The sequence below is a fragment of the Equus quagga genome, chromosome 3, assembly GCF_021613505.1.
Source record: "Equus quagga isolate Etosha38 chromosome 3, UCLA_HA_Equagga_1.0, whole genome shotgun sequence".
Classification (NCBI taxonomy): domain Eukaryota; kingdom Metazoa; phylum Chordata; class Mammalia; order Perissodactyla; family Equidae; genus Equus; species Equus quagga.
In genome coordinates this window covers 43755416-43780652 of record NC_060269.1, presented here as the reverse complement: position 1 = coordinate 43780652, position 25237 = coordinate 43755416, and the positions used below count along the sequence as shown (strand labels likewise).

The 25237-nt window shown below is 35.4% G+C and overlaps 1 protein-coding gene across 1 annotated transcript in view; it reads right to left on the bottom strand.

Moving 5' to 3' along the window:
• Window positions 1-22953: 22953 nt before the first annotated feature.
• Window positions 22954-25237, bottom strand: part of GLRB (glycine receptor beta) — an 85876-nt gene continuing 83592 nt past the window's right edge. Inside the window, exon 10 of the mRNA XM_046656888.1 lies at window positions 22954-24968. Coding sequence (XP_046512844.1) covers window positions 24672-24968 — 297 coding nt within the window. The 3' untranslated portion in view covers window positions 22954-24671. The remainder of the gene's footprint in view (window positions 24969-25237) is intronic.

Genomic DNA, 25237 nt, shown 5'->3' with positions numbered 1-25237 from the left:
GAAGAGGTCTGATTCAAACAACAAAAAGTAAATTTATTTTTCCACAGAGACTTGTGGAAATGCAAAATAAGAAAGACTTCAATCTCAAAGCCTCTGCCAGTTTTGAATTATGAAAGGATGAGACTCAGCTTGGTTAATGTTTTATTTCATAGAGCACTTTAACGAGTCCTTGGATGTGCAAAAGAGGATCTACTGGGGCCAGCCCAGTGGCGTACTGGGTAAGCTCACGCACTCCACTTCAGCAAGCCAGGGTTCACAGGCCAGGATCACAGGCGCAGACCTACACAGCACTCATCAAGCCATGCTATAGTGGCATCCCACATACAAAACAGAGGAAGGTTGGCACAAATGTTAGGTCAGGGACAATCTTCCTCAAGCAAAAAGGAAGATTGGCAACAGATGTTAGCTCAGGGCCAATCTTCCTCAGCAAGAAAATAAAGTGGATCTACAGCTAAGAAGAGGCAGAGAGAGCTAAATTATACTTATTTTTTAAAAAAGAGGACAGTTGAGGGGCCAACCAGGTGGCGCAGCAGTTAGGTTTGCATTCTCTGCTTCGGCAACCCAGGGTTCACCGGTTCAGATCCCAGGCACGGACATGTGCCCCACTTATCAAGCCATGCTGTGGCAGGTGTCCCACATAGAAAATAGGGGAATATGGGCACAGATGTTGGTTCAGGGCTAATCTTCTAAAAAAAAAAAATTTTAATGAAGGAAAAAAAAAGAAAAAAAGTGGAGAGTTGAATTTCCAGAAGACACACAGGATAAAAGTGGCCCAGAAAATAGACAAGCAAAGAAACAGCATAGCAGGAGCCAAGATCCCACAGATAGGGTGATCAGAAATTCCCAGGAGAAAGGACATAAAGTACTTATCAGAAAATGGATGTCTGATACTCCAGGTTAAGTTGCATTGCTAGGATGTACCCCTCCTCCTCTCCCTAATCTTCAGCAACACCCTGCTGTGGAGGTTGCATTCCACTTCTGCATCAGCACAGAGTAAAGAGAAGTTACTATGAGGATTTTGGATATTAAGAGGAATATCTACAATCCTGTCACACATTTTACAAAACCTGTTTTTCGAAGAGGAAGAAAACGTATTATACAGCCATTGGAGACTGAAGACTTAAAAGCAGTTAATCTGCTTTAATATGGCAATGTTCAAGTTCTTATTATATCTGATTGAGGCGGAAAGGAATAAAAGTTTCCTTTTCTAAAAAGAATGATTTCATTGCTAAGTCAGTGAAGTTTTATACAAAGAACAACCACAAAAATTCCAGCTCCAACTGCCTTAAAAATAAGACCAATGTATTGATTCATAGAACTATAATTCCAGAGTTATAGTAGGATTATTTGACCTACTCACTCTGATTTTCTTTTAATCAGCTTTAGTCTAAGATTAAGATGAATTCTTCTTATGGTTGTAGCCACTGATGTTTTCTCTAGCTGGAAAGAAGGCACTTGCTTGCAGCTTCCAAGAAGATGTCCTAAAGTTTATCCTAACTGACTTGCCTAGGTCATATGGCCAGCTTTAACCCAGTGCGTATGTCCAGGGGAGAAGAAATGCAGTGGTTGGATTTGGGACTACCACTAAAGCCAGGAGTTAATGGAATGTGTGGTTACTTTTAATAATGGGGAAGAAGAAGAGGAAAGGAATGCTAAGCAGAGACAAATATGTCCACTAGAGTAGATAGATATGGGAAAAAAATAAGGCTAATTCTAATAAAGGCGAAATTCGATGACTTTATCCAGAAACATGCTTTCTCTAATCTTAGAAACCTTTAAATTGATTTGATTACTTAGTTAGTGTTTGCTATGAATATAGCTTTCTACTCATTTCAAAGAATATTCCCTGAGCATTGTGTAAATTCTGGTAACATTGTAAACTCACTTGGAATAACATCATGTGCTACTAGGTATACAACTTGAGAGCATTTCAAGGCCATGAAAGGAGTTTGAGGCCCAAATAAACCCTGAACTGCACTGAATGCCCCCTCTGTTTTCAGCAGTTTTATAACATCATAAATAGTTTTGTGTCTGATACTGCTAATGAGATCCATAAAAGAATTTTTAGCCCACAAAATTCCTTGTTCAGCACTCTCCTCTTGGCAACAGTAATTAGGTTTTTTATGTGACTGTGCTAAAAATACATAGTGGTTGGATAGCTATTTTTAAATATTAAAATAAACAAAAATTTTTATTATGCACAACAAAAAAAGATAAGAGTTCTGTTTAAGTTGGTCAGTTATTTTTTTGTTTGTATGCTTGCTTCCCCAAATGCCAGCATTAAAATAGCAATGTCTGACTGGTGTACTACCAATAACAGAGTTTTGCCATTCTATATCATGGATGGATGAATGCATTAAAGTTGAAACCAAAAAATGTTTTTCAGATGGTGACATTAAAGCAAAAATTCTAATTAGAGTCCATTGTATTTCACCTACAGATCAAAGCTACTTACTGAAATGAGGAAAAGAAACCTCAAGGAAATTACCCAACCACCTGAAGTTTTGAAAGTTAATTATAAATTTGTACAATCTTACAACTCATTTTTAATTTTAGAAAAATGCTGTAAGATTATACACAAAAGCCTAATTCAGATGTTCCATTAACATTCCATTCCACTGGAATGCATTACAGAGCGTATCTTAATGACAAAAAGTCCTAGTACCATTAGTGGTGAGATAATTTATAGAGATAAATAATTTATGTTTTGTTCTCCCTCTTACAGAAGACTCTTAAAGAATGAGAACTATTTTCTTTCGAGCAAACTCCCTTTGAAATGTTTTGCTGGGCTTTGAGTCTAAGAAGCAGAAGGATGCCGTTGCTCTAAGGTCAGATATAATGGGCTTTGGATTAAGTTGTCATAAATTGAAGGGTGTGGTTCTGAAGTTAGTAGAAAATTAAGACTGAAAGGCCTAAACCTCTAGACAATTTCTCTGAGGTGAAGGATGGAGATGGGTGTTTTGTTTACTTCAGTTTTGATTATTTTTCATGAGAGTTGTGGGGAATGGGGATCTTCACGAGGCATGGAAACATACGGGAAGACTTGAAAGCTGATAGAAGCCAACATAGAGTGACGTGTGGAGACTTGGAGAGAGGGAGAATCCAAAGAACCATGGCCTTGGTGTTTGGGCAAAGGCTTCTGTGCCCATGCTTGTACGGAAGGATAGGCCTGCTCACACTGAAAGATCACCTGGCTCGGAAAATGACCTGATGAATTGAAGACTATAGTTTTTTCTCCCATTTTCCAGGCATTACTAAGTTATCCAATTTGTCGTGTAACCCCAGGAAATAGAAGGGGCCTTCAAGCTATGACAAAATTTAATTTTTCAGGGCCGGCCTCATGGCTGAGTCGTTCAGTTCACAGGCTCCACTTCAGTGGCCCAGGGTTTCACTGGTTCGGATCCTGGGCGCAGATCTAGCACTGCTCATCAAGCCATGCTGAGGCAGCATCCCACATAGCAGAACTAGAAGGACCTACAACTAGAAATGTACAATTATTTGCTGGGGGGGTTTGGGGAGAAGAAGAAAAAAAAGAAGATTGGCAACAGATGTTAGCCCAGGGCCAATCTTTAAAAAAAAAAAATCAACTTCTCGCTATACCGGCAAAGTGAGGGCATAGAGTCAGGTTCAATTTACTTTAGCAAAGTAAGGGTACTGTGGCCCTTTCTTATATCTTCCTTACCATCATGAGTGGAAATCATATCCTCTATTTGTTATTAGACCTTTGGTCACTGCTACAATCCGATTGACACCAATTGTCAAAATTCTCTTTCATTTGCCACATTTCTAAATACTGAAATAATTTCCTTTTTCAAATTCTAAATAAGGGGCAGAAAAAGAAAGAATTACTTAGCTAAAATGCTTCTTTAAACATTAAAACCCTTTTTAATGCAGAAACAAAATAAGAGGAAAACAGAATTTATAATATTAGGATGAGAACAATCAGAGACTCAGGTAAGGGCTACCTTTAGAACACTTGGCTTCCAAGCAGCTTTTAGAGTTAATGAGAGAGCAAATAGCTAGGGACAAGGAGCCATAGCACAGAAACGTCTGACCTTCTCAGGGTAACATATTCTTCAAGTGCAGACGTACACAGAAACCAGTTAAACCACTTATTTTCCAATTATAATAAAAATAAGGTACTGAGAGAAAGCTAAGGTTAACTAGTATAAAATTTATCCATAGATTAGCAAGAGAATTTGGGTCTAAAGGAGCCACACATCCGTGGCATTCTTTAAATGAGGATTTTGTTTTTACTATTTGGTATATTTGATGTATAAATTTCAAAGCAACTTTTAAAATCCAGCAATGTTTCAAAATTATTTCATAAGTTGCCAAAGGAATATGAACAACAAATCTTGATTATTAAGCTTGAAATTGTCTAGTGGATTGTTGGGCGGGATGATCTTCGGATGTTATATCTCATTTTAGAACTCAGATTTTATTATTCAGATAAACAATTCAATGTTCACGTTAGTGTGCATAATTGTATTACATATAGAAGTAATACTATTTTTCTTTATCCTCATCGTATATAAAAAGGAACAATTCTGTAGGCTGCAAGTTCTGAAATAGCTATCTTTCTTGAGTACTTCCTATGTGTCAGACACTACATGTTTAAATATGTTACCTCATTTTATCTTCATTGTAACACTGTTAGGCATAATGTTGTTTTAAAGAAGAATCAAGTGGGCCCTGAAATTTAAGTAACTCTGAACTAGTCTCTTAATAGATGTACATGGATAGTTAGACCACAGATGTAAACATAGATTGTGTCTAACTCTCAAAACTATATGCGATCCATTGTTCTATAATGTAAATGCAGAATAAAATCATAATAGTGAGGAATAAGATGTGATTGTCAATTTCTGAATTAGGTATGCAATCTGCCATACAGCCCAGCCCTCACACAGGGTTCTTCTTACTATTTCATTCACCATTAACTTGTTCACCACGTATTTGTTGACGTCCTCCTCCATGCCAGGCAAATTGAAAATATAATGGTAAAGTTCCATGTGGTCCCTGTTCTTATGAAATTTTTTATTTAATATTTTCTTATAATTAGAGAGACTGACAATAACAAGTTAATATACAAACTAACAAAATAGTTACAGATGGCGAGGAGTAACAAGAAAAACTGAGCAGAGGCCCCATGACAAAGAGGAGAAGAGAACTGTCTTGTAAAGACTGATCATCACAGAAGCCAGTTCGAAGCTGTTGTCTGCATAAGTGGAAGGAAGAACCACCTCTGTTGATACACTTACTTCCAAATTCAATTTAAGTGCTTGTGTAATTTGAAAGAGCAAGAGGCACACTGCAAGTAAAATGATGATTGTTCCAAGCTTCCCAATGATCAGCCATACAACAAAACAGCATGGTGATCCTCTCTGATCACGCAGCTGCAGAATCCCTTTAAAAACACTCCTTAATGAAAATAAAGAAGAAAATATCAGTGTACAGTCACTTATAAGTAGACCATGCAGCATAGATTTAACCTGATTTACACATAAGATTCTTCAGATAGTGAAGGTGGGAGATTGAGTGGTTAAAAGACAAGATCACTATTATTTATTGTTTTATATTGAAGTTAGAAAGTTAAAAGGATTAGCTCCAGTTTTCTGAAGCATGTAGAGAATTTTCAGGCTGCATCTGAGTTCAGTAGGAAAGGTGCTTTGATATGTGCACTGGAAGTCATAAATGACATCAAGGGAAGTCAGAGGAGAGTCTGGCTTCTCTCCTCAAGGGGAGCCAAAAGGCAACCCATTTGCCATCCCTCCTCTAAGACACAAATGTTACCCAGAAGGATGACACGAATTGCATATTGTTAGTTAGACATCTTAAGTCAGATTTCCTAGAAGCAAAACCTGGGCCCAGGATTCACATGCAAGTGATTTATAAAGTACCACCAGGAGAAATGAGGAAGGGAGTGAAAGAAGCCAGAGAGAGAAAGGGAACAAGCCTGGGAGGGTGCAGCTTCCAGTGAAGCCCTAGATTCCATTTGATCCCATGGGGAACTAAAGAATTCCACCTCAGAGTGAAAGACTGGGACTTCAGTTCACCCAGACAGTCAGTCACTGGCCCCAGAATGCCCTGACATAGGAGGAGAGGTGAAGTCCGGCACTGTCAGCTCACCAGGACTCTTCCGTGTTCCAGAACCATTCTCTGAAGTAGTCTCAAGCAACACAAAATCACATCAAAGCTGAAGGATGGGCCCAAGGAACTGGTAAAAAGATCTGAGGGGATCTGGGAAATGTACAAGTAGGATCTGCAATACCACTTATCAAGTTCTTCAATAAATATGAGTGACCAGGAGATCAGTATAGGGCAATGAGGAAAAGAGATTAACAATGAACTAAAGCTTCTAGACTAAGACGTCAGAGCACATGCCTAAGCCTTCTTGCCTAGGGCTCAACGCACAGGCATCCCCATGGGAGATAGGGACAGTGCCATGCGGGACAGGGATGGTGCTCTCAAAGACCTGAGGTTGCAACTGAGAGGGTATGAAAATGCTGAGTGAAGAAAAACCAAGGTAGAGATGGAGCTACAAACTGGAAATTGTAGCTGGGTAGGTTATTCTGTAGCCTCATTGTCTTTTAACTCCATGCATAACTGCGATAGATGTCACATGTGAATGAGACGTAGGGATGATTTTCACAAGGGTATAAATTAAGTCTGCCTTTGGCACAACTTAAATTGACCACCATAAAGAGGAACTTTGGAATTGCCTGAGCTCTCCTCAGTAATAAACATTAAGCAAGATAAAAATCTAGAAGGGCAATCAGTTATTACTGCTCTGATTAACAGGCTGGTTGAAGTGAGAGTGTTGATTCCCACTAACTCCCATTATAACAATTCTGTCTCGCCAGTGTGCTAGGAAGGACCTAAAAGTGGATAGTAGATTATTAAGGATTAAATATGGTAAATCCTCTGATTCATTCAATTTACTTGATACGTAAAGGCAAAATCATCATCCTCATCTAGGAATCCTATTGGCTCCTAATCACAAAGTCAACAGAAAGAAATCTGAATTTGAATTGGGCTCTGAGCAGAAACAGGCATTTAAAAACTTACAGAGTGGTGTCATAGGGAATCCCACTGAGCCCTTAGGAGATAACAGCTCACATCACGTTAGAGGTCTCTGCAACCAGAACATACACAGACTAGATCTCTTGGCAAAATTGGAATGAGGCCACCCAGCTGAAGCCTCATGGATTTTGGACTTGAGAGCTGCCTGAGACTGCTGCTAATTCTAGGCTACTTGAAAGGAAAGTGTTGGCTTGTTATTGGATATTAATCAAAACTTCACTCACCACAGAAAGAGTTGAATAAATCTAAGGCCAGAAATGTCAATGATGACTTAGGTGATGTCATAGAAGCATTCTAATAGGGAGAGAGAAACACAGCAAAGTTCTCTCATAAAATGGAAGTGGTATATTTAAGAGCAGCATAAGGGTAGGGGGAGTTCGGTGGGGTATACCGCATACACGAGTGGATTGCCTCAGTGCTCAGCTCCTTATGGCCTCTGAGGAACTCCTTGCCTGCTTTGCTGTGTGGTCAGAATCTTGTTCTCTCCTTGTTGAGGTCAAGTAGGCTTCCTGGTCACTGGTTGGATTTCCCAGTCTCAGGGAGTCCCCAGTCTTAGAGCTATTCTGCTGTTTGGAAATCAGCCACAACATGCCCGGCAGTTGGTAAAACTCTGATGGAAGAAAGCAAGGGCGAGTTCACACAATGGACAGAACTGAGAGATATTTAATTAAAAGTGGAAGAGGAATTAGGCTCAGGTCCTCTAAAGCGTGATTGAATATTTATAGACTTGGGCTGTAGCCAAAGACCTTTGCTGTATGGTCAGGCAAATGGACTCTAGACGACTGAACAATTAAAAAAGCACTGCACAGGGAGCATTCAGTTATAAAACTCTCTGTGGGAATTTAGAGAAAGAATTAAACTGGGGCATGTAGATACCCACCAATAAATACTGTTGCCAGCTAAGGAGGAGATTGGAAAATTAGAGTAAAAGCCTACCAAACTCATGACTTCATGAATAAGTGGGCATGTGGGTATTCAGGTCATATACTCATGGATGGAGGGATGTCATGTCCTCTGGCACCTGATAAAATGGCTAATGTAATAAGAAACTGACTAATGTCAATTGGAAAAGAATCAATACTTGTAAATCCGATTACACTGGCCTTCAACCAGTAGCCCCAGGAGTCTACAAATGGATTTTACCTGGGATTGACACAGATTCTACTCTAGGCTTTCTTTTCTTTTGAGCAAATATATTTCTTTTTTCCAACTTTTTTTAATTGTGGTAAAATACACACAACACAAAATTTACCATCTTAATCATTTTTAAGTGTTCAATTTGGTAGTATTAAATATATTCATAATGTTATACAACCGTCACTACCATGTATCTCCACTCTTCATCTTGTAAAACTGAAACTATATCCATTGAATAATAACTCCACATTCACCTTTTCCCCCCAGCCTGGCAACCACCATTCTACTTTCTGTCTTCATGATTTTGACTACCCTAAGTAACTCATGTAAGTGGAATCATAAAGTATTTGCCTTTTAGTGACTGGCTTATTTCATTTAGCGTAATGTTTTCACGATTCATCCATGTTGTAGCAAATATCAGAATTTCCTTCCTTTTTAAGGCTGAATAAAATTCTATGGTATGAATATAATACATTTCTCTTATCCGTTTATCTGTCAATGGACACTTGGGTTGTTTCTACATTGTAGCTATTGAGAATAATGCTGCTATAAACATGAGATCACACATATATCTTTGAGACTCTGCTTTCAGTTCTTTTGAGTATATACCCAGAAGTAGAATTACTGGATCTATGGTAATTCTATTTTTAATTTTGGGGAGAACCGTCATTCTGTTTTCCACAGTAGCTATGCCATTTTACATTGCCACCAATAGTGCGCAAGGGTTCCAATTTCTCCACATCCTAGCTGGCACTTGTCATTTTCTGTTTGCTCGTGTTTTTTATATATAGCAGCCATACTAATTGCTGCGAGGTGATATCTCATAGTGGGTTTCAATTTACATTTCCCTAAAAGTTAGTGATGTTGAATATTTTTTTATGTGCTTATTGCCCTTTGTATATCTTTTATAGAGAAAAGTCTCTTCAAGTCTTTTGCCCATTTTGAAAGAGTCATTTGGGTTTTTTTGTTGTTGAGTTTTAGGAGTTCTTTATATATTCTGGATATTAGTCCTTTATCAAATATATGATTTGCACATCTCTTCTCCTATCCTGTGAATTGTCTATCCTAGGCTTTTCTTTTCCTGTATCAGAAATAACCTTGGAGAAAATAATTAAAAGTTTGGAACAACAGATTTTCTACCATTTTGGCCCACCTGGGTATATTTTTTCTGGAAAAAGGAAGCACTTGACTACTACCAATGAGTGAAAATGGAAAAGGAAAAATAATAGTATATGGACTTACCGCGTTTTAAATTTCTAGTTGGAATACTTATTATTCCACACAGGTAATGGGAACACTTTGAAAGATTAGCTTATATTTTAAATGACTTGATCCTCAGCCCTGTTGGTGAATAGGGCATTTGAGCTAAAAAAGGCTGATCATGAGAGGTAATAAATGGAAACAAGGGAAATAGTAACAAATGGAACAAGAATTTATAAGCTATTCACAATCCCAGGAAGGAATGCACTCAGGATGTTTCCACAAGAGTGTCTATTTTACCAAATGCTTTCATGTCTAGCACTGAATAGTGGCTGATGTTGGAAAAAAATCCCGAACTTTTTTTCTCTGGAAATACCTGTGGATGCAAGAGCTCTACCAATGAACTCCATGTGGAAAATTTGGGGAAAAGAATTCACATGGAACACACCAGTAACTCAAATTACATGTAGTTAACTCCAGCTATCATTCAGTTTATTGTTTTTAGACTATAAGAACATGAGTAATTGGCTAAAAACTCTAATGGAATTCCATACCTGTCACAAATGATGTCAGAGGGCTGGCATCTCACCCAGGAAGGACTTTTGGATATTCTAATCACTATGGCACCGGATGTACTTAAAGTCTAGTTCCAGGAGTGCCAGAAGGCTGGGGGAGTGGTGTACATTTATGGGAACACTGTGGTAAGCCCAGGTTATGGTCAGATGTTACAGGACCCATGGCCCTTATTGTTGTTCTCTGACAGCGCAGCACCATGGGTAAAAAAGGATATTGTGATTGCTGTGATGCAACTAATTAGAATTGAAAAGATAAAGGAGCAACATAATATTATCTATAGGGGGGAAGGATGGCAGTGTTACACTATGACCCCTTGATGTCAGGCTCTGTGAAAACCTGTCCCATAAATGTGACATAGTCATGCCCATAGACCAATAGAATCTATACTTTACTGAACAAAGATCTCCAGTTACCACCCTAGTTTCTGGGACTGTGTGCACATTATAAAACATGGTTTCTGTTAGGAAGGAATGGGAATGGTATTGTAATTTTACTGATGTAAATACATCAAATATCTGCAAATGGTGTGTCAAATATTCCTTTTCTTTATCTGCCACAGTTTTATAGGTAATAAAAATTTTGTAGGTTAATAGGTAGAATTAAATGAAAACCAAACTTGTAGATGATGACCTCCAGAATGAGAAAATATTTTGAGAAGCAGATTTGAAAACCAAGTGACTATAATTACCTTCATAAAAGATTTCTAGAAAAAATAAATACATTTTTCCTTAAAAATTAAAAATATCTTCATCAATAAATTTTTTAAAATCTAAAATAACTACAGATGCTGGAGTTAAAATTGGTGGTAAAAAATAAATCAAGGAACTATGAAATGATATAGTCACAGTGAAAATGCTTTATAGAGAGAATTCCTTCTACACACTAAATGGTTCAAACCTGGTGGCCAAGGGAGCTTAGGAGTATTATTATTAAATATAAAATAGTCCATAAAATAAACTAGAAAAGCTCCTGAGAAGTATGTATCAAGGAGATCTTGACCAATGACAGAAGGTAGACCAAGAAGGAAAAGGTGGGCAGCAATAGAACTTCTCCCTTTGTGGTGAACGTCCAGGAGAGAAAGAAGGCTGATCAAATGTTCTTGTAAACATGGTAGTGGCAAACCACCTGGCAGACACATTTGCAGCAAGAGTCCTTAGCTTTGGAATGTTTTTAGGAGGATGGACCTGGTTTATCTGGGATTGATCTTGGTTAAAAAACCTGAAATATATGGACTCCATTGCTCCCTGGAAAATGTAATATGAGCAATGCAACTATTATAAAAGGGAAATGTTTCATGACTGAATAAGCTTTCTTCTGTGTATGTTGTGGGATGATGTACTTCACTTAGAGACCTCATATGTAAAAGCTGGTCCACCACACATCCTAATGCATTAAGAAAGGAATACTTGGGGCCGTCCCGGTTGCATAGCGGTTAAGTTCACATGCTCCGCTTAGGCACCCTGGGGTCGCGGGTTCAGATCCCAGGCACAGACATACACAAAGAGAAAGAAAGGAATACTGTGGCAATCCTGAACCTCTGCTTCTCCATGTTGTGTGATTACTTGTATTATTGAAAATATTAGTAAGGATTGATGCTTGGTAATTTAAAAAGTGAAAAAATTAAGAGGATTTTAGGAATTTCAGAAAGAAAGAGTAAAGAAAACAATGGTGAAACTGTAAATCAAAAGGCAGTAAAATTTTCCCCCAAACTACGACACAACATAAAAGACAAATCCCTCGATTTAGAAATTTACTAACTGTCGAGAAGGACTAACTAAGGGCAAAAAGCCAGCTAGTCAAAATTTAGATTATTAAGGGAAAACAATATCCTAAAATCTGCTAGTGAGAAAAGGCAGATTACCTACCAAAGCAAAAGCCAAGACCTAGACTGATATCAGACATTTCACCAGAAACGTGAGAGGAAAAATAACTTTAACCTTAAAATACTGTGCACAGCTAAATGGGCATTTAGGAATAAGAGAGCAATGTAGACATTTTCAGATGTACCTGAACTGATAAAGTTTACCACAATACATGGTAGTTTGCTGAAAAAAAATTTCTAAATAACATATGACAAATAAGAAGAAAGAAGTTCAGAATTGGACACTAGGAAAGGATAAACAAGTAAGTCAGTAAAACACATTGACAAATCTTAGTAAGTATTGAATTCAATAATAAATGTTTATGTTTTTAATACTATTCTGGAATTAAAATTTCAGGTAATTACAATATAGGAGTTGAAAGAGTAATGTCGAAAGAAATACTTAATATTCTTACCTAGTTCAGAGGATGAAAGGAGATTTTCAATTCATTCAGATGTAGGAGGAAAAAACTTAGATATGCATGTTAAAAATTTTATACCTAAAGAATATAATATATGTATATTCCTATTTGATATAAGAAATATGGAATCAACAAAACCTGATCAAAGCAACAGAGTGCAACAGAGAGAGAAAGAACACACTATATGAAATGACAGAAGTATGTTCACATATATCACTAAAAACAAGTATAAATGAGTTAAACAGCCCTATTAATAGAAACGCTCAAGTTGTATTTGTAAACTTTTCATTTTGAAATAATTTTTTCATTTACAGAAGAGTTACAAAGAAATTACAGGGTTCCGTATGCACTTCACTCAGTTTTCTCTATTGTCAACATCTTATGTAACCATGGCAGATGTAACAAAACTGCAATATTAACATTAGTACAATGTTATTAACTGAATTACAGACTTCATTCTGTTCCTCCATTTTCATTATGTCCTTTTTTCAGGATCTCATCCAGGATACCACGTTGCATTTGGTTACCATGTCTTCCTAATTTCCTTCAAACAGTGAGTTTCCTTGTTTTTCATGACTTTGTCCCTTTTGAAGGTTACCGAGCAAGTCTTTCGTAGAATGTCCCTCTATTTGACTTTGTTTAATGTTTTATCATGATCAAGCCAGAGTTCAAGTTAGATTTTAAAATAGCCCATATAATATATGCAGTTCAAAAGGGACATGCCTAATGCAAAGCAAAACCAAGAAGATGAAAAGGTCGACAAAGCGAAAGTTATGTGACATGATTAATGTTAGGTAAAGTAAAACATAGAATTAAAGAAGAAAGGCATGGAATGTGACTAAAGAGCAAAATTCATACAAAGAAATGCAATAATCCACCAGAAAACATGTTAGTCTTGAACTCATACACATGCAATTACACATATACAATATATATTTATATATTCATATATTTGAAAATATTCATAAATATTTATATATATGAAAATGTCAGTCTTGACTCATACACAAGCAATTACATATATATATATAGAGAGAGAGAGTAATACACACCAAACCTCAAAATATAGACAGCTAAATCTAATAGGATTATGGGGAGAAAATGACAATTTTTAAGAATTTTTTTCACAGATTATGTTCACCAATCACATATAATAAAATAAGAAATCAATAACAAAATGAAAGCCAAAATAATAGATATCCCTAACAAAATGATTGTCAAACATTTCATGAATTTGGTTACTAGAAGTCACAGTCCTAAATAATTTCAGGTTGCAGAGTATATAAGAAATAACCTTAACAGCATTTATAACTAAACTTCAACAAAAATGCACATAAAAATTTGTGGCATGTAGCAATACTTAAAGGGAATTTATAACTAAATATATTTATTGAAAATAAGAATGGTTGGAAAAACGTGGACTAAGCATTGGAGTCAAGAAGCTTAAAAAAAAAAAGTAAAACTAAGAAAATGGAAGAAAGAAAATACTAAAGATAAAAGTAGAAGATAATGAAGTAATACACACAACAAATCAGAGTTAATCAATTAAAAAATAAACTAATTCTTTAACTAGAGTAATAAGATTGAAAACATCTAAAAGTACAATTACAAAAAGAGAAAGCATGAGCAAATATCGAGATAAGAAGTGACACAGATTCTAATAGAGATTTTAGATGCCACAAGACATTTAATGAATAATGCTGTCAGAATCTTAAAAATCTAAATGCAATAGATAATTTCCTATAGAAAAATATATATTATTAAAATTCATCTAAGAAGGAGAAGCCTGAGTAGATCAATATTTTTTTTTTAAATGAGCTCAGCATCATAAATGTCCCCAAATCGACTCTCAATAGCACAAGGCTGGACCTGTTTTATGGAAGTTCTAGAAAACTCACAGAACCATTAATTCTAGGCTTGTTTAATTTCTTCCAAAGTTTGGAAATAAATAGAAAGATACTCAAGTCATTCTATGGGGCTAGTGTATGTAACCTTGATGCATAAACAGTATATGGATGACAAAAGAAAATGATATTGGCCCATTTCATTTTTAAATAGCAATTTTACATAACTCTTAGAAGACTAAATTAAACATAAAAGGAATATGTTAAAAATAATACATCACAGGGACCAGCCCTGTAGCTGAGTGGTTAAAGTTCTGTGTACTCTGCTCTGGCTGCCTGGGTTAGCAGGTTCAGACCATGGGGGCAGACCTGCTCCACTCGTCATCCATGCTGTGCCGGCATCTCACAAACAAAGTAGAGGAATATTGGCACAGATGTTATATCAGGGCTAATCTTCCTCACCAAAAAAATAAAATAAAATAACAATAATAATAATACATCACAGACAAAAACAATTTATCCAAGGAATACAGGTGTTATATCAAGCTAGAAAATCTTTTAATACAGCAACTACATAATAATTTAGGACAAAAACAATATAATCGTTTCAATAGTTGAAAATTGAGAAAATGAATACATTCAACATTTTACCTTGGCAAAATTTCTGAATGTTGAATTCTGACTATATATATCATTTGTTGAATGAAGGATGAGAAATAAGTTCTCTCATACAATCTTGGGTAGGAATGTAAATTGACATAGTGACTCTATGGAAAAATTTTGTGTTATCGATTAATTTTTCTAACTGCAGAGGGGTTCTACTTGTAGTTATCTACACAGAATCCTTCCTCACATAAATACTAGGATATATACACAAAAACCTTTATTTCAGCATTGTCTGAAATAATGAAAATTTTGAAATAACAAATATTTTTAATTAATTAAGATGTGATACATGCATATGATGGAATAATCTGGATATCTGTGTGGATGGCTCTGAAAAAAGCTAATGTGAGTTATGCGTATAGTTAGATATCATTTGTGCAAATTTAAAAACACTAATACTTGTATATTTTCTCTTAAGAATACTGTAAACCTTTTTTGGAAAAATACAAACTGGTAATCATGGTTGCCTCTAGGTATAACTGCAGAGGATAGAGATAAAGAATTGGAGATGATGGTTAAGTTTATCTTTAAGGTTCTAATTGAAAGAAAAAAGACAAAATATTCATATATTACTTATTGATTAAAAGAATAAAAACAAACAAAATTCAAGTCAGATATACCAGAAAGTTAAAGTGATTTAATTATCAGTGTCGGAATATAGGTGATTATTATATTTCCTTTACCATTTTTTTCCACTCCCACCCATCTCTCTCTTTCTCTCTCATAGATACACACACACACACACACACACACATGTTTAAAAGCATAATATAAGAGTACAGTTCAAACTTCTAAAGAAGGAGGTTTTAGGGCTGGTCCTGTGGACTAGTGGTTGGGTTCAGTGTGTTGCACTTTGGTGGCCTGAGTTCGTGGGTTTGGATCCCGAGTGTGGACCTACAGCACTTGTCAGCCATACAGTGGCAGCAACCCATGTATAAAATGGAGGAAGATTGGCACAGATGTTAGCTCAGGGCTAATCTTCCTGAGGAAAAAAAGGAAAGAAAGAAAGAAAGAAAGAAAGAAAGAAAGAAAGAAAGAAAGAAAGAAAGAAAGAAAGAAAGAAAGAAAGAAAGAAAGAGGTTTTGCACAGTGCAATGGTGTGAGTTTGTGCCCCACAAAATTCATATGTTGAGACTCCAATGCCAATGTGATGGTACTTGAAGGTGAGACCTTTGGGAGATAATTAGGTCATGAGGGTGGAGCCCTGATGAATGGGATTAGTGCCTGAGAGCTAGCTAGCTCTTTCTCCGCCAAGTGAGGACACTGCAAGAAGCCAGCCCCCTGTAAACCAGGAAGAGGGCTCTCACCAAGAACCTGACACCCTGATCTCAGACTACCAACCTCCAGAAATGCGAGAAACAAATGTTTGTTGAAATCACCTGGTCTATGGTTAACAGTAGCTCAAACTGACTAAGACATATAGGTGGAGAGAGAATCTGAGAGCATTACTAGGAAGCAAGAAAATGCTAATTCAATTCCCATACCCAATACATGGTGGGGGAAAATAAACAGGGGCCACTTGAAAGAGATACAGTTTGATACCTATTTCACAGTTTGAGATCTATCTTAAACAGTTCTCTGGAGAGTTCTGATTAAGTACGGGCAAGGCAGGGGAAGAAATGGAATACGGAAAGCTTAACGAAGCAAAGGCTTCATTTATAATAGCATGGGCATTCCAGAAGTCATAGAGGAAACATGGAAAGGAGGGAACTTGTCGAGGGGGTGGTGCATCATGGGAGTGGAAGAAGGAAAAGACAGAAAGAGTTGGGATTTGGGCTGATGGCTCATGAGTAGATACCCAGGGAGGACCATAAGATGGGATATTCTAAATGTGCCAAAACCCCCCGGAGGACAGGAGTGATTTGGCCTCTGTGGAAGGAATTAGATTCAGCCTGAATTATGTATAAATCCTAAAGAACTACACTAAGTGAGTAGAGAGACAACTGAGTATGTTTCCTTCCAGAACAATTTGGCCTGCAGAAAACAGAAGTTCTTTCTGATGTATAGAATGATGAGGCGGTGGAGGCCGTGGTGCATTTTATGAGGTGGGGCAGAAGGAACCTGGGGTATATACAAGAATGAAAGTGTTTTTCAATGAATAAGCATACAAACAAATAAATGGAACAATCGTTGAGACTAAGTTTTTCTCTGTGGGCCATCTGGTTCATATTAATTAGCACACACTTATTTTATTTGATCCTTAAATGGGCATTCTCTCAAAGAGCTCCTAATGTAACCTTAATGTGAAATTGTTTCATAAAGACATAAAATAGGTACCTGCAGGACTTCCAAAAGTGCAAAAATATAGTATATCTTAGATGCAAATAGAACACCAATCAATGTTATTATACTACGTGTATATATATATGCATATACATATAGAAATATATATATATTCACCTATACCTACTCAGACACACACATATATATACTTTATTTACATATATATGGATACACTTACTTTAGTATCTTCCCAGCATTATACTTGTCATGCATGATGTTTAACAACTGTTTCTATGACACATGAATAAATATTACATCTATAATATAAAATATATTGCCTGAAGGAGAGTTAAATACGATTTTATTACTTAGAGGCTGGCCTCATCCATTTTTAATATGAGTTTAGAATGTATCACATTTTCGTTTATACAGAATTGGGTTAATTGGATAGTTTGATTAACTGAGAATAACCATTATGTTCCATCGTTGGATTACCAATCTTCAAAGAATTAGAATATAATAAAATATATTAACACAACAATTATATTAAACATAATTTAGTATTTCCTCTAGGTTTCATAGAAAACTTCAGAATCATGCAGTTTTCCAGGATAATCATTATGAGCGTTAAATATCTTTTATTAGTACCACGAATGCATGAGTTGTAAAAGATTGAGCTCAATTTGTACAGCATGTTTAACATATCTAGGAAATTATTCTTCTCCTTATTCTTTTTCAAAAAATTATGAAATATTCTCAATTATTCATTTTTCTTTTTATAGGATAAATGTAAAATATGACCCTTAAATGTGTAAATTCTGAATTTTTGGCATTATTATATTGCATTACCCACAGTGTAATTTTTACATTATGGGCCTCTAAGTAAATATTCCAAAGACTCCTTTACTCACTTGAAGAATATTTCAATATGCAATTTATAGTTTCTGCTAATGCTCCTATCCTTAAATTATTTTGTATTCTAAATTGATCTCATTGATTATGGCTGCTAAGATACCTAAAGGGCAGAAGAAAATGCATCGGTTGTCAAAATGTCAGTGTATTTCTTAGCCAAACACCCATTACTTTAACAAAGAAATTTTAAAAAATGGAAATATCCTTATAAGTAGTTCTGGTGCTAGAAATATTGTAGTAATTGTAGCCGTAAGAAGTAAAATGAAATAATAATAAGCATAATTTATTGCACACTTACTATGTGCTAGGAACTCTGCTGAGCATACAATATATTAAATCGTCACAATAATGTTATGAGGTTCTCATTATTACCCATGTTTTATAAATGGGAAAGTTGACCTTCACAGATGTTAAATTCTTTGCCAAGATTTACACTAGTAAGTGGGACGGGCTGTAGCCTGGACTATCTGATTCCAAGTCCTTGCCTGTAACCACCATAGAATCCAGACTTACGCATTGTGATTGGTAATTCTTATATTATTTGTATTCTCTCTTTAAAAATAGGGTAACTGAGAAAAAGATTCTTTGACAAAGTTTACAAGGTTGTAATGGCAAACCCAGGTTCTATTACTTCCAGTCCAAGGGTCTTTGTATTACCCTCTCCTGCATCCCTATATGTTTACATACAATACGGGCTTTTGGCTTAGGTGAGTCTCAGAATTTTTTGATATGATGCATGTCGCAGATATATTCCTTAGGAAATTTCACATTTTTATTCGGACATCTAAATTAATTCATCCAGGAATTTGAAAGCTTCTAAGATGCCAGCAGACTGACTGGAAACTCTAGTGATTTTTGAATGAAAGGGCTTTTGAGTATACAAATGAATGAACCAGAAAAGTGCAGCTGTGTTTAGAAAGAGGCTTTATAATAGTCCAAGGCAGAATTTATTGGGTATTCCCTCTTAATGAGTTCCATATAATATTCTCTCAGTTAATTAAAGATCATCTTTGCAGCTGACAAGCCTGCAGATTCAGACTGAGATTTACTTAAAAAATGCTTAAGTTTGTAGGAAAGCAAGCAGATATGATGCTGCCATTGTGTGCCAAATTTGTGTCCTAAGGAGGAGATTCCTGAAAGCTATGTGGCGTGAGGTCATAGTCCTCAAAGAGAAGTGGACAGGGTGTTTACTATTGTTACATGCCAATTGCCTCCTGCTACATTTCCAACTCTAATAAACACTTAAAAGAACATCCCACGGGAACATACAATAAACTGAGCTGAGCTTTTCAAAAGCTAAAATCATTTGCCTCTTCATCCTGTTTACCATTTCACAAAATGGGGTTTCTGCTGTGTGTCGTCAATGGCATAGGGCAAGGCCATGCTAATTGACTAATAAATCCCTATTTGATGAGGTAATTGGGAAAAGACCTGTAGTTTGACTGCATTCTTGCTAGAACCATGGAGGGCTCTGCCTCCTTTTGGCTGCCTCACTGTGAATGACATTAATTGAACCGCAATTGCCTCAGGCTGCAAATTGGGATTTACTGAAAATTGTTTCAAGTTATAGGATTAAGATCAGATGCGAGTTTTAGTTAAGAAACAAACATTAGGTAAAGTGCATTACATCATCAGCTAAGGGAAATTTAGTTTATTGCTCATTATTTCCTCAGCAATGTTAACTAGGAAATAAAATTCAAATAGCACTTTAACATTTTCATTGCAATGTTTCTGCACTTTACAATTCATAATTATCCTTTCAGTTAATGTCTAGCTTCAAAATTCTATGATCTATGTAAAATGGCCTTTATTTAGCTATATTAAAGTATTTATTATTTATTTTTCTTTGACAGCTTTTTCTCTTTTAGATAAATGATTGATTTTTCTGTTCTTATGCTTTTTTATAATATGCATTATATTCTGATTTGTGTTATAGTGATTTGTATATTTAGCAAATCTTTCCTTCTCACACTATTGACTATCATGTAAGAGTGGAACCCATGTTTTGTTAATCTTTACAGTTTTTGGCTAACACAAGACCTTTAATGTATTAAGCACCCAAGAAGCATTTACTGATTTCCAATTTTTTCATTAGTATTCTACTCTCAGAGGGTTTAGAAAGAACTGTTTTGGGTGTCATATGTGAGATCTGAGAAATTTAAAAGTACTTATGGGAGTGAAAATGCACTTATTGTTTGAAATAGAGAAATTCCAACTGGAACAGAATTCATTAATTTTCTCATTGTTCTTGCTGGTTAAAGACAAAATAATCTATATGTGTGTATGTATATATGTAGAGAGAATGCAAAGTGTGTTAAAATATAAAATGTCAAATTTATGCATATATGTACTTACACACACCAAGAGTATAACCAACCTTAAATAAGACATCCTTATTATCCACGAATACTAACCACAAGAAAATTTATTAACCTGTAAAATATTTTTACTCCACTGATGTGGCTGATGCTTTGAGAGAACTTGACCCTAACCTCTTAAAAGGTTAAGACTAACTTCATTAAAAAAAAAGGGGGGCAGGGGGACTTAGTGAACGCTAAATTATTGATATATTGTGTAAACATATGCATTTAATTGGAAAATATAATTGGAATAAATCTGCTATTCTAAAGCAAGGTAATAATATTCTAACAAGAAACTCTGATTAAAGCTTCAAAAAAGATTTCAAGCTATTTTTCACCTTAGGCTCGGTACTTTAAATTTTTATATCCAGCTATTTATGTAAACTGAAATTTTCACTAATACAGATGATGTAATATTGTTTTTAGAGCAGCTTAATCGTAACACTGCATATGTAATGGGAAGCATTTTAACTTCATTATTCAGTAGAGATGAAACCATATGACTAAAAAAGTCTTCATGTTGAATAAAACACATTAGTTAAAATGAGTATTTGACATCCAAGACTGGCCCACTTAAAGAAACAGTGAAACGAATTAACCACTTACCGAAAATGAAAGGTACCTGGCTGAATACAATACCCCAATCACTGCTAAATATGATAGAGCAAGGGAAAAATCACTTTGGTCGGAGTTTAAGATGTCAGCAGAGGAGTAATGTGAGAAACGGTTAAACATTTAATAAGAATTTCATAGGTGAGAGAGAAGACTTTTTACGTAGTTCGTTGGGCAACACAAGGCACTAAAGATATTTGAGCAGAATGCCATGATCACAGCTTTATTTTAAAGAAATTAACATTGTGACAATTAAATGAAATATGTGATACTGGATTGGATCCTGAACATCAAAAAAAGAGAGACACTTGGCAAATTTGAATAAAGTCTCTAAATTACACTATTTTATCAATGTTAATTTCTTGATGTGGACACCTAGCACTACTGTGGTTATGAAAGGATGTCTCTGTTTAGAAAACATAACTACAGTGTGTAGAGGTAAAGGGACATCAAATCTTCAACTCTATTTTAAATATTTCATAAAAAATGTCTCATGTGCATGCATGCACGCACACACACACAAAGCAGGGGGAGAAAAATAAAGCAATGTGATAAAATATTAACATGTGGGGAATCTGATGAATGGTACACAGGAATTCTTTGTAATATTTTTGCAAGTTTTTAAAAGTCTGAAACAACGTCAAAAATGTTTTTAAGAAAGAAAAGTAATGTATCAATGACAAAATAAATTAAGAGTTGACTGGGCTGTGACAGCTTGGACACATCATGTTGAAAATCTACATTAGTAGCTTTTTGGAGGGAAATTGAGGAGAACCTACCAGAATTTAAAATGTATACATCTTTGAACTCGCCAGCTCTTCTTCTGGCATCCACCTCATGGAAATAAGCACATATATACACAAAGATATTTACTGCAGGACTATTTTGTACTAGAAAATAAAAAGAATCCAAATTTCTGCTTAAAAAGAAGCTAAATTCAGGCACATCCACACTATAGGACAACAGGAGGCAGAAGATAGATTTATGAACTTCCACTATGTGCTCACATAGAAAGACCTCCAAGACATATTAAATGAAAAATAAAGAAATTGTAAAACTATACATACGGCAAAATTCCATTTACATTAAATACCATTATGTTAAATTATCTTTTATACTTAAAAATTGGTTAGAGGTTGTAGATGCCTAGAGTAAGGTCTGGATGGGTATGAGACAGACATGACTTCCGGGGAAAGAGAGAAGGGTGTGAAGAGAGCAGGCTATCACAGCAATGTTAAGTGCTTACTTTAAACACATTGGTTTGTCTTCTACTACATCTAATACTTCTAATAATCTAATAGTTCTAGTACAATACAAGATAGTCATGTATTACTTGTGTCATTAAAAAATAAATATCACAAAGTTAGTTCAAAAATAAGCTGAATTACAGTGGACTGAGATTGTAGACTGCTGTAATAGTCTGCTTAAGAATGGGAAAGGGAAGTGGATTTAGGGTGGTGTCGACAGAACTGGAGAGGAGGCAGTAGGCTGAAGAGCCCAGAGAGTCAATAGGACTCGGTACTGGAAAGGGGATGGAGTGTGAGAAAGGAAGGTTTCACTGGTGACTGGAATAGAGATGGCTTTAAGAGAAATAGAAAATAAGAGAACCTACTGATTGTGAGGAAAAGATAATTTTTATTTTGGAGTCACTGAATTTGAGATACTGATATCCAGGTAGATACACTGCAAGTCTCCTAGAAAGACATAATTTAAAGTACACAGATCAGAACTACTCTGGGGTTAAGTGACTAAATCCTTGAGATAACAATTATAAAGCAAGTGTTATGAACACTGATGGTATTTCTTTGTTACGATCACTGTCTAATGCTCCACTGGCAGTTATATATACACATTTAATCCTGGAATAGCTATTTATATATATTTAGGTATGAAAATTGATCATAAGAGGCTACAATATTATATTACAGAAATAAATTTATTCACATTATTTTCAACAAATTCTTATATAGTGAGACCTGTCTTCCATTTGGTACATTTCCCACTTACAACTCTGTATCTAAATCAAACTCCCTAATATGAAAGAAATTTGCAAGAATAAAGGAAACAGATTATTGGCAAATGTAATTATTATAAATAAAAATTTTTAATGGTTTAAGTCCTATTCAGGACATCTTTTTCCCACCACATTTCCATTAAAATGTGATTGGCCTGGTCCTGGCAGGATATTGAAGTCCATCAATAGGGTTATTTGTGGCATTTAAACTATTCAGATGGCTAAGATTTGGCAACTAGAGGGTGCTGAAGGACTACAGAGGACTAGATTACAACTCATTTTTACAAAATTTGATAATCACTGAGAATCTTTCAAAATTAAAGTCTTCAATAAAATAGCATTGACTTACATATGGCAATTTGCATAAATATTTAAACATATTTTATTATTGTATTGACAATACAAACTCTTAGCTGCAACAAAACTCGCCAAATAATATAAATATACTTATTTGGTCTTATGTTCATGTTCCATTAATTACTGATAGTTCTCATTTCAGCTCTGGCAAAAATAAAAAGGTACATTGGCTGTGATATTGCTAGGTAATGAGAGCCTTATAGACCAGAAAGTGCATATTGTCAGGATGGAACAAGATCAAAGTAAGTAAATCTAAGTAGTCTAGACGTCTAGCAAGAAAGAAAACACAAGTAGAAGTGAGGCCTAGCATATACAAAGATATTTCCTTAGTCTTTAAATGTTCTTTAACAAATCCAAAAAATATTCAGATAAATAAGAAAAAAATAAATGAATTCTGAAAAATATTTTAATTTTACTTAAAAATATGTAAGCATTTTAATAAAGAAGTTAGAATCCTTTAATAATTACGATTTTTTTTTTTCCAACTCAAGTTACTTCTAGTGACAAGGTATTTTCCTCTTGGTTTCTTAAAAATGATGTGAAATCACATAACCATTACTATATTCCAATTTAAAATTTGTATGAGTCTTTTTAAGGCACAATGATTTTGTATACTCTGTATCAACAAAATGAAGTCCACGAAAATATATTTAAGTTTTAAGCTGGTTTAAGTAGAATTTCTTTTATCAGAAACATTTAATCAATGTATCTATCCTTTATTTTATCAGAAGCCAGAATTCAGTATGAATTTATGTAAATCCAGATTTCCCCATGTTTCACAAATGCTTACTGTGTTTAATCATCTGCCATTTTGACAACACGGGCACATTTTAAAATGAGCTGATTTTACAAATTAGTAATTTTTCAACTTTATTTCTCCACAGAGCCCACATAATTATAACTGATATATTTCTACTTACAAAGCTTAGACAATATGCAATATAATTTTGCTTAATCTGTGATATATCATCTAAAGTTATACAAGAATAAGATGGCTTTCTCTGAAAGTTACAATGAAGGACAATTCAAATACTACATCCATTAGAATGGTCATAACAGGATTCAGCGTGCACATCATTTTATTATCAGAATTATCTGAAGTATTTGTAATTTACACTTACTGAAGAGAATTGTTTGTATTTATATTTTGTAGTATGCTTATCCTTCATTTATTCCTAAAGCAATAAGTTCGCTATACATATATACATCATTATTAGAGCACAGACGTTACAGGATCATGCTGCCATTCAAAATTAAGGTGCCACATTTTTATTACAATCAAATGGCATCCAAATGCAGTATATTGCTAGGAAAATGCAAAGATTTTCACAGATTGGCATTTATGAATGACGTTGGTCATGATGAAATGGGGTTTTATTTCATACAACTGGAAAAGATGTATCATAAATATATAGACCAATATATAACGTTGAAGAACAAGAAGCAGAATGGAAACAAAGCTCTTGCATAAAGATCAATTCGTTTTGCTGCTGTTGGAATGACAGGTTTGGCAGGGGGTGGCTTCTTGTTGTTCTTTGCCTGAGATTTCCCAAGTCCATTGTTGACTTCAATAGGTTTTCCATAGCAGTCGTAATTGGATAATTCAAAATCTCTTGGTAAGCTTCCAACAATGCTGAAGTCATTAGATCTCAGATCAGACTTAGAAGTACAAACCTTTTTGCATCTGGTTTCTCCAACCTGAGAACAGAAATTAAAGACAGAATATCTTCAGAATTTTTCTACTCAGAAAACACATTTTTTCAGGGCTGGCCTGGTGGCGCAGCGGTTAAGTTTGCACATTCCACTTCTTGGTGGCCCAGGGTTCACCAGTTCAGATTCTGGGTGCAGACATGGCACCGCTTGGCAAAAGCCATGCTGTGGTAGGCATCCCACATATAAAGTAGAGGAAGATGGGCATGGATGTTAGCTCAGGGCCAGTCTTCCTCAGCGAAAAGAGACGGATTGGC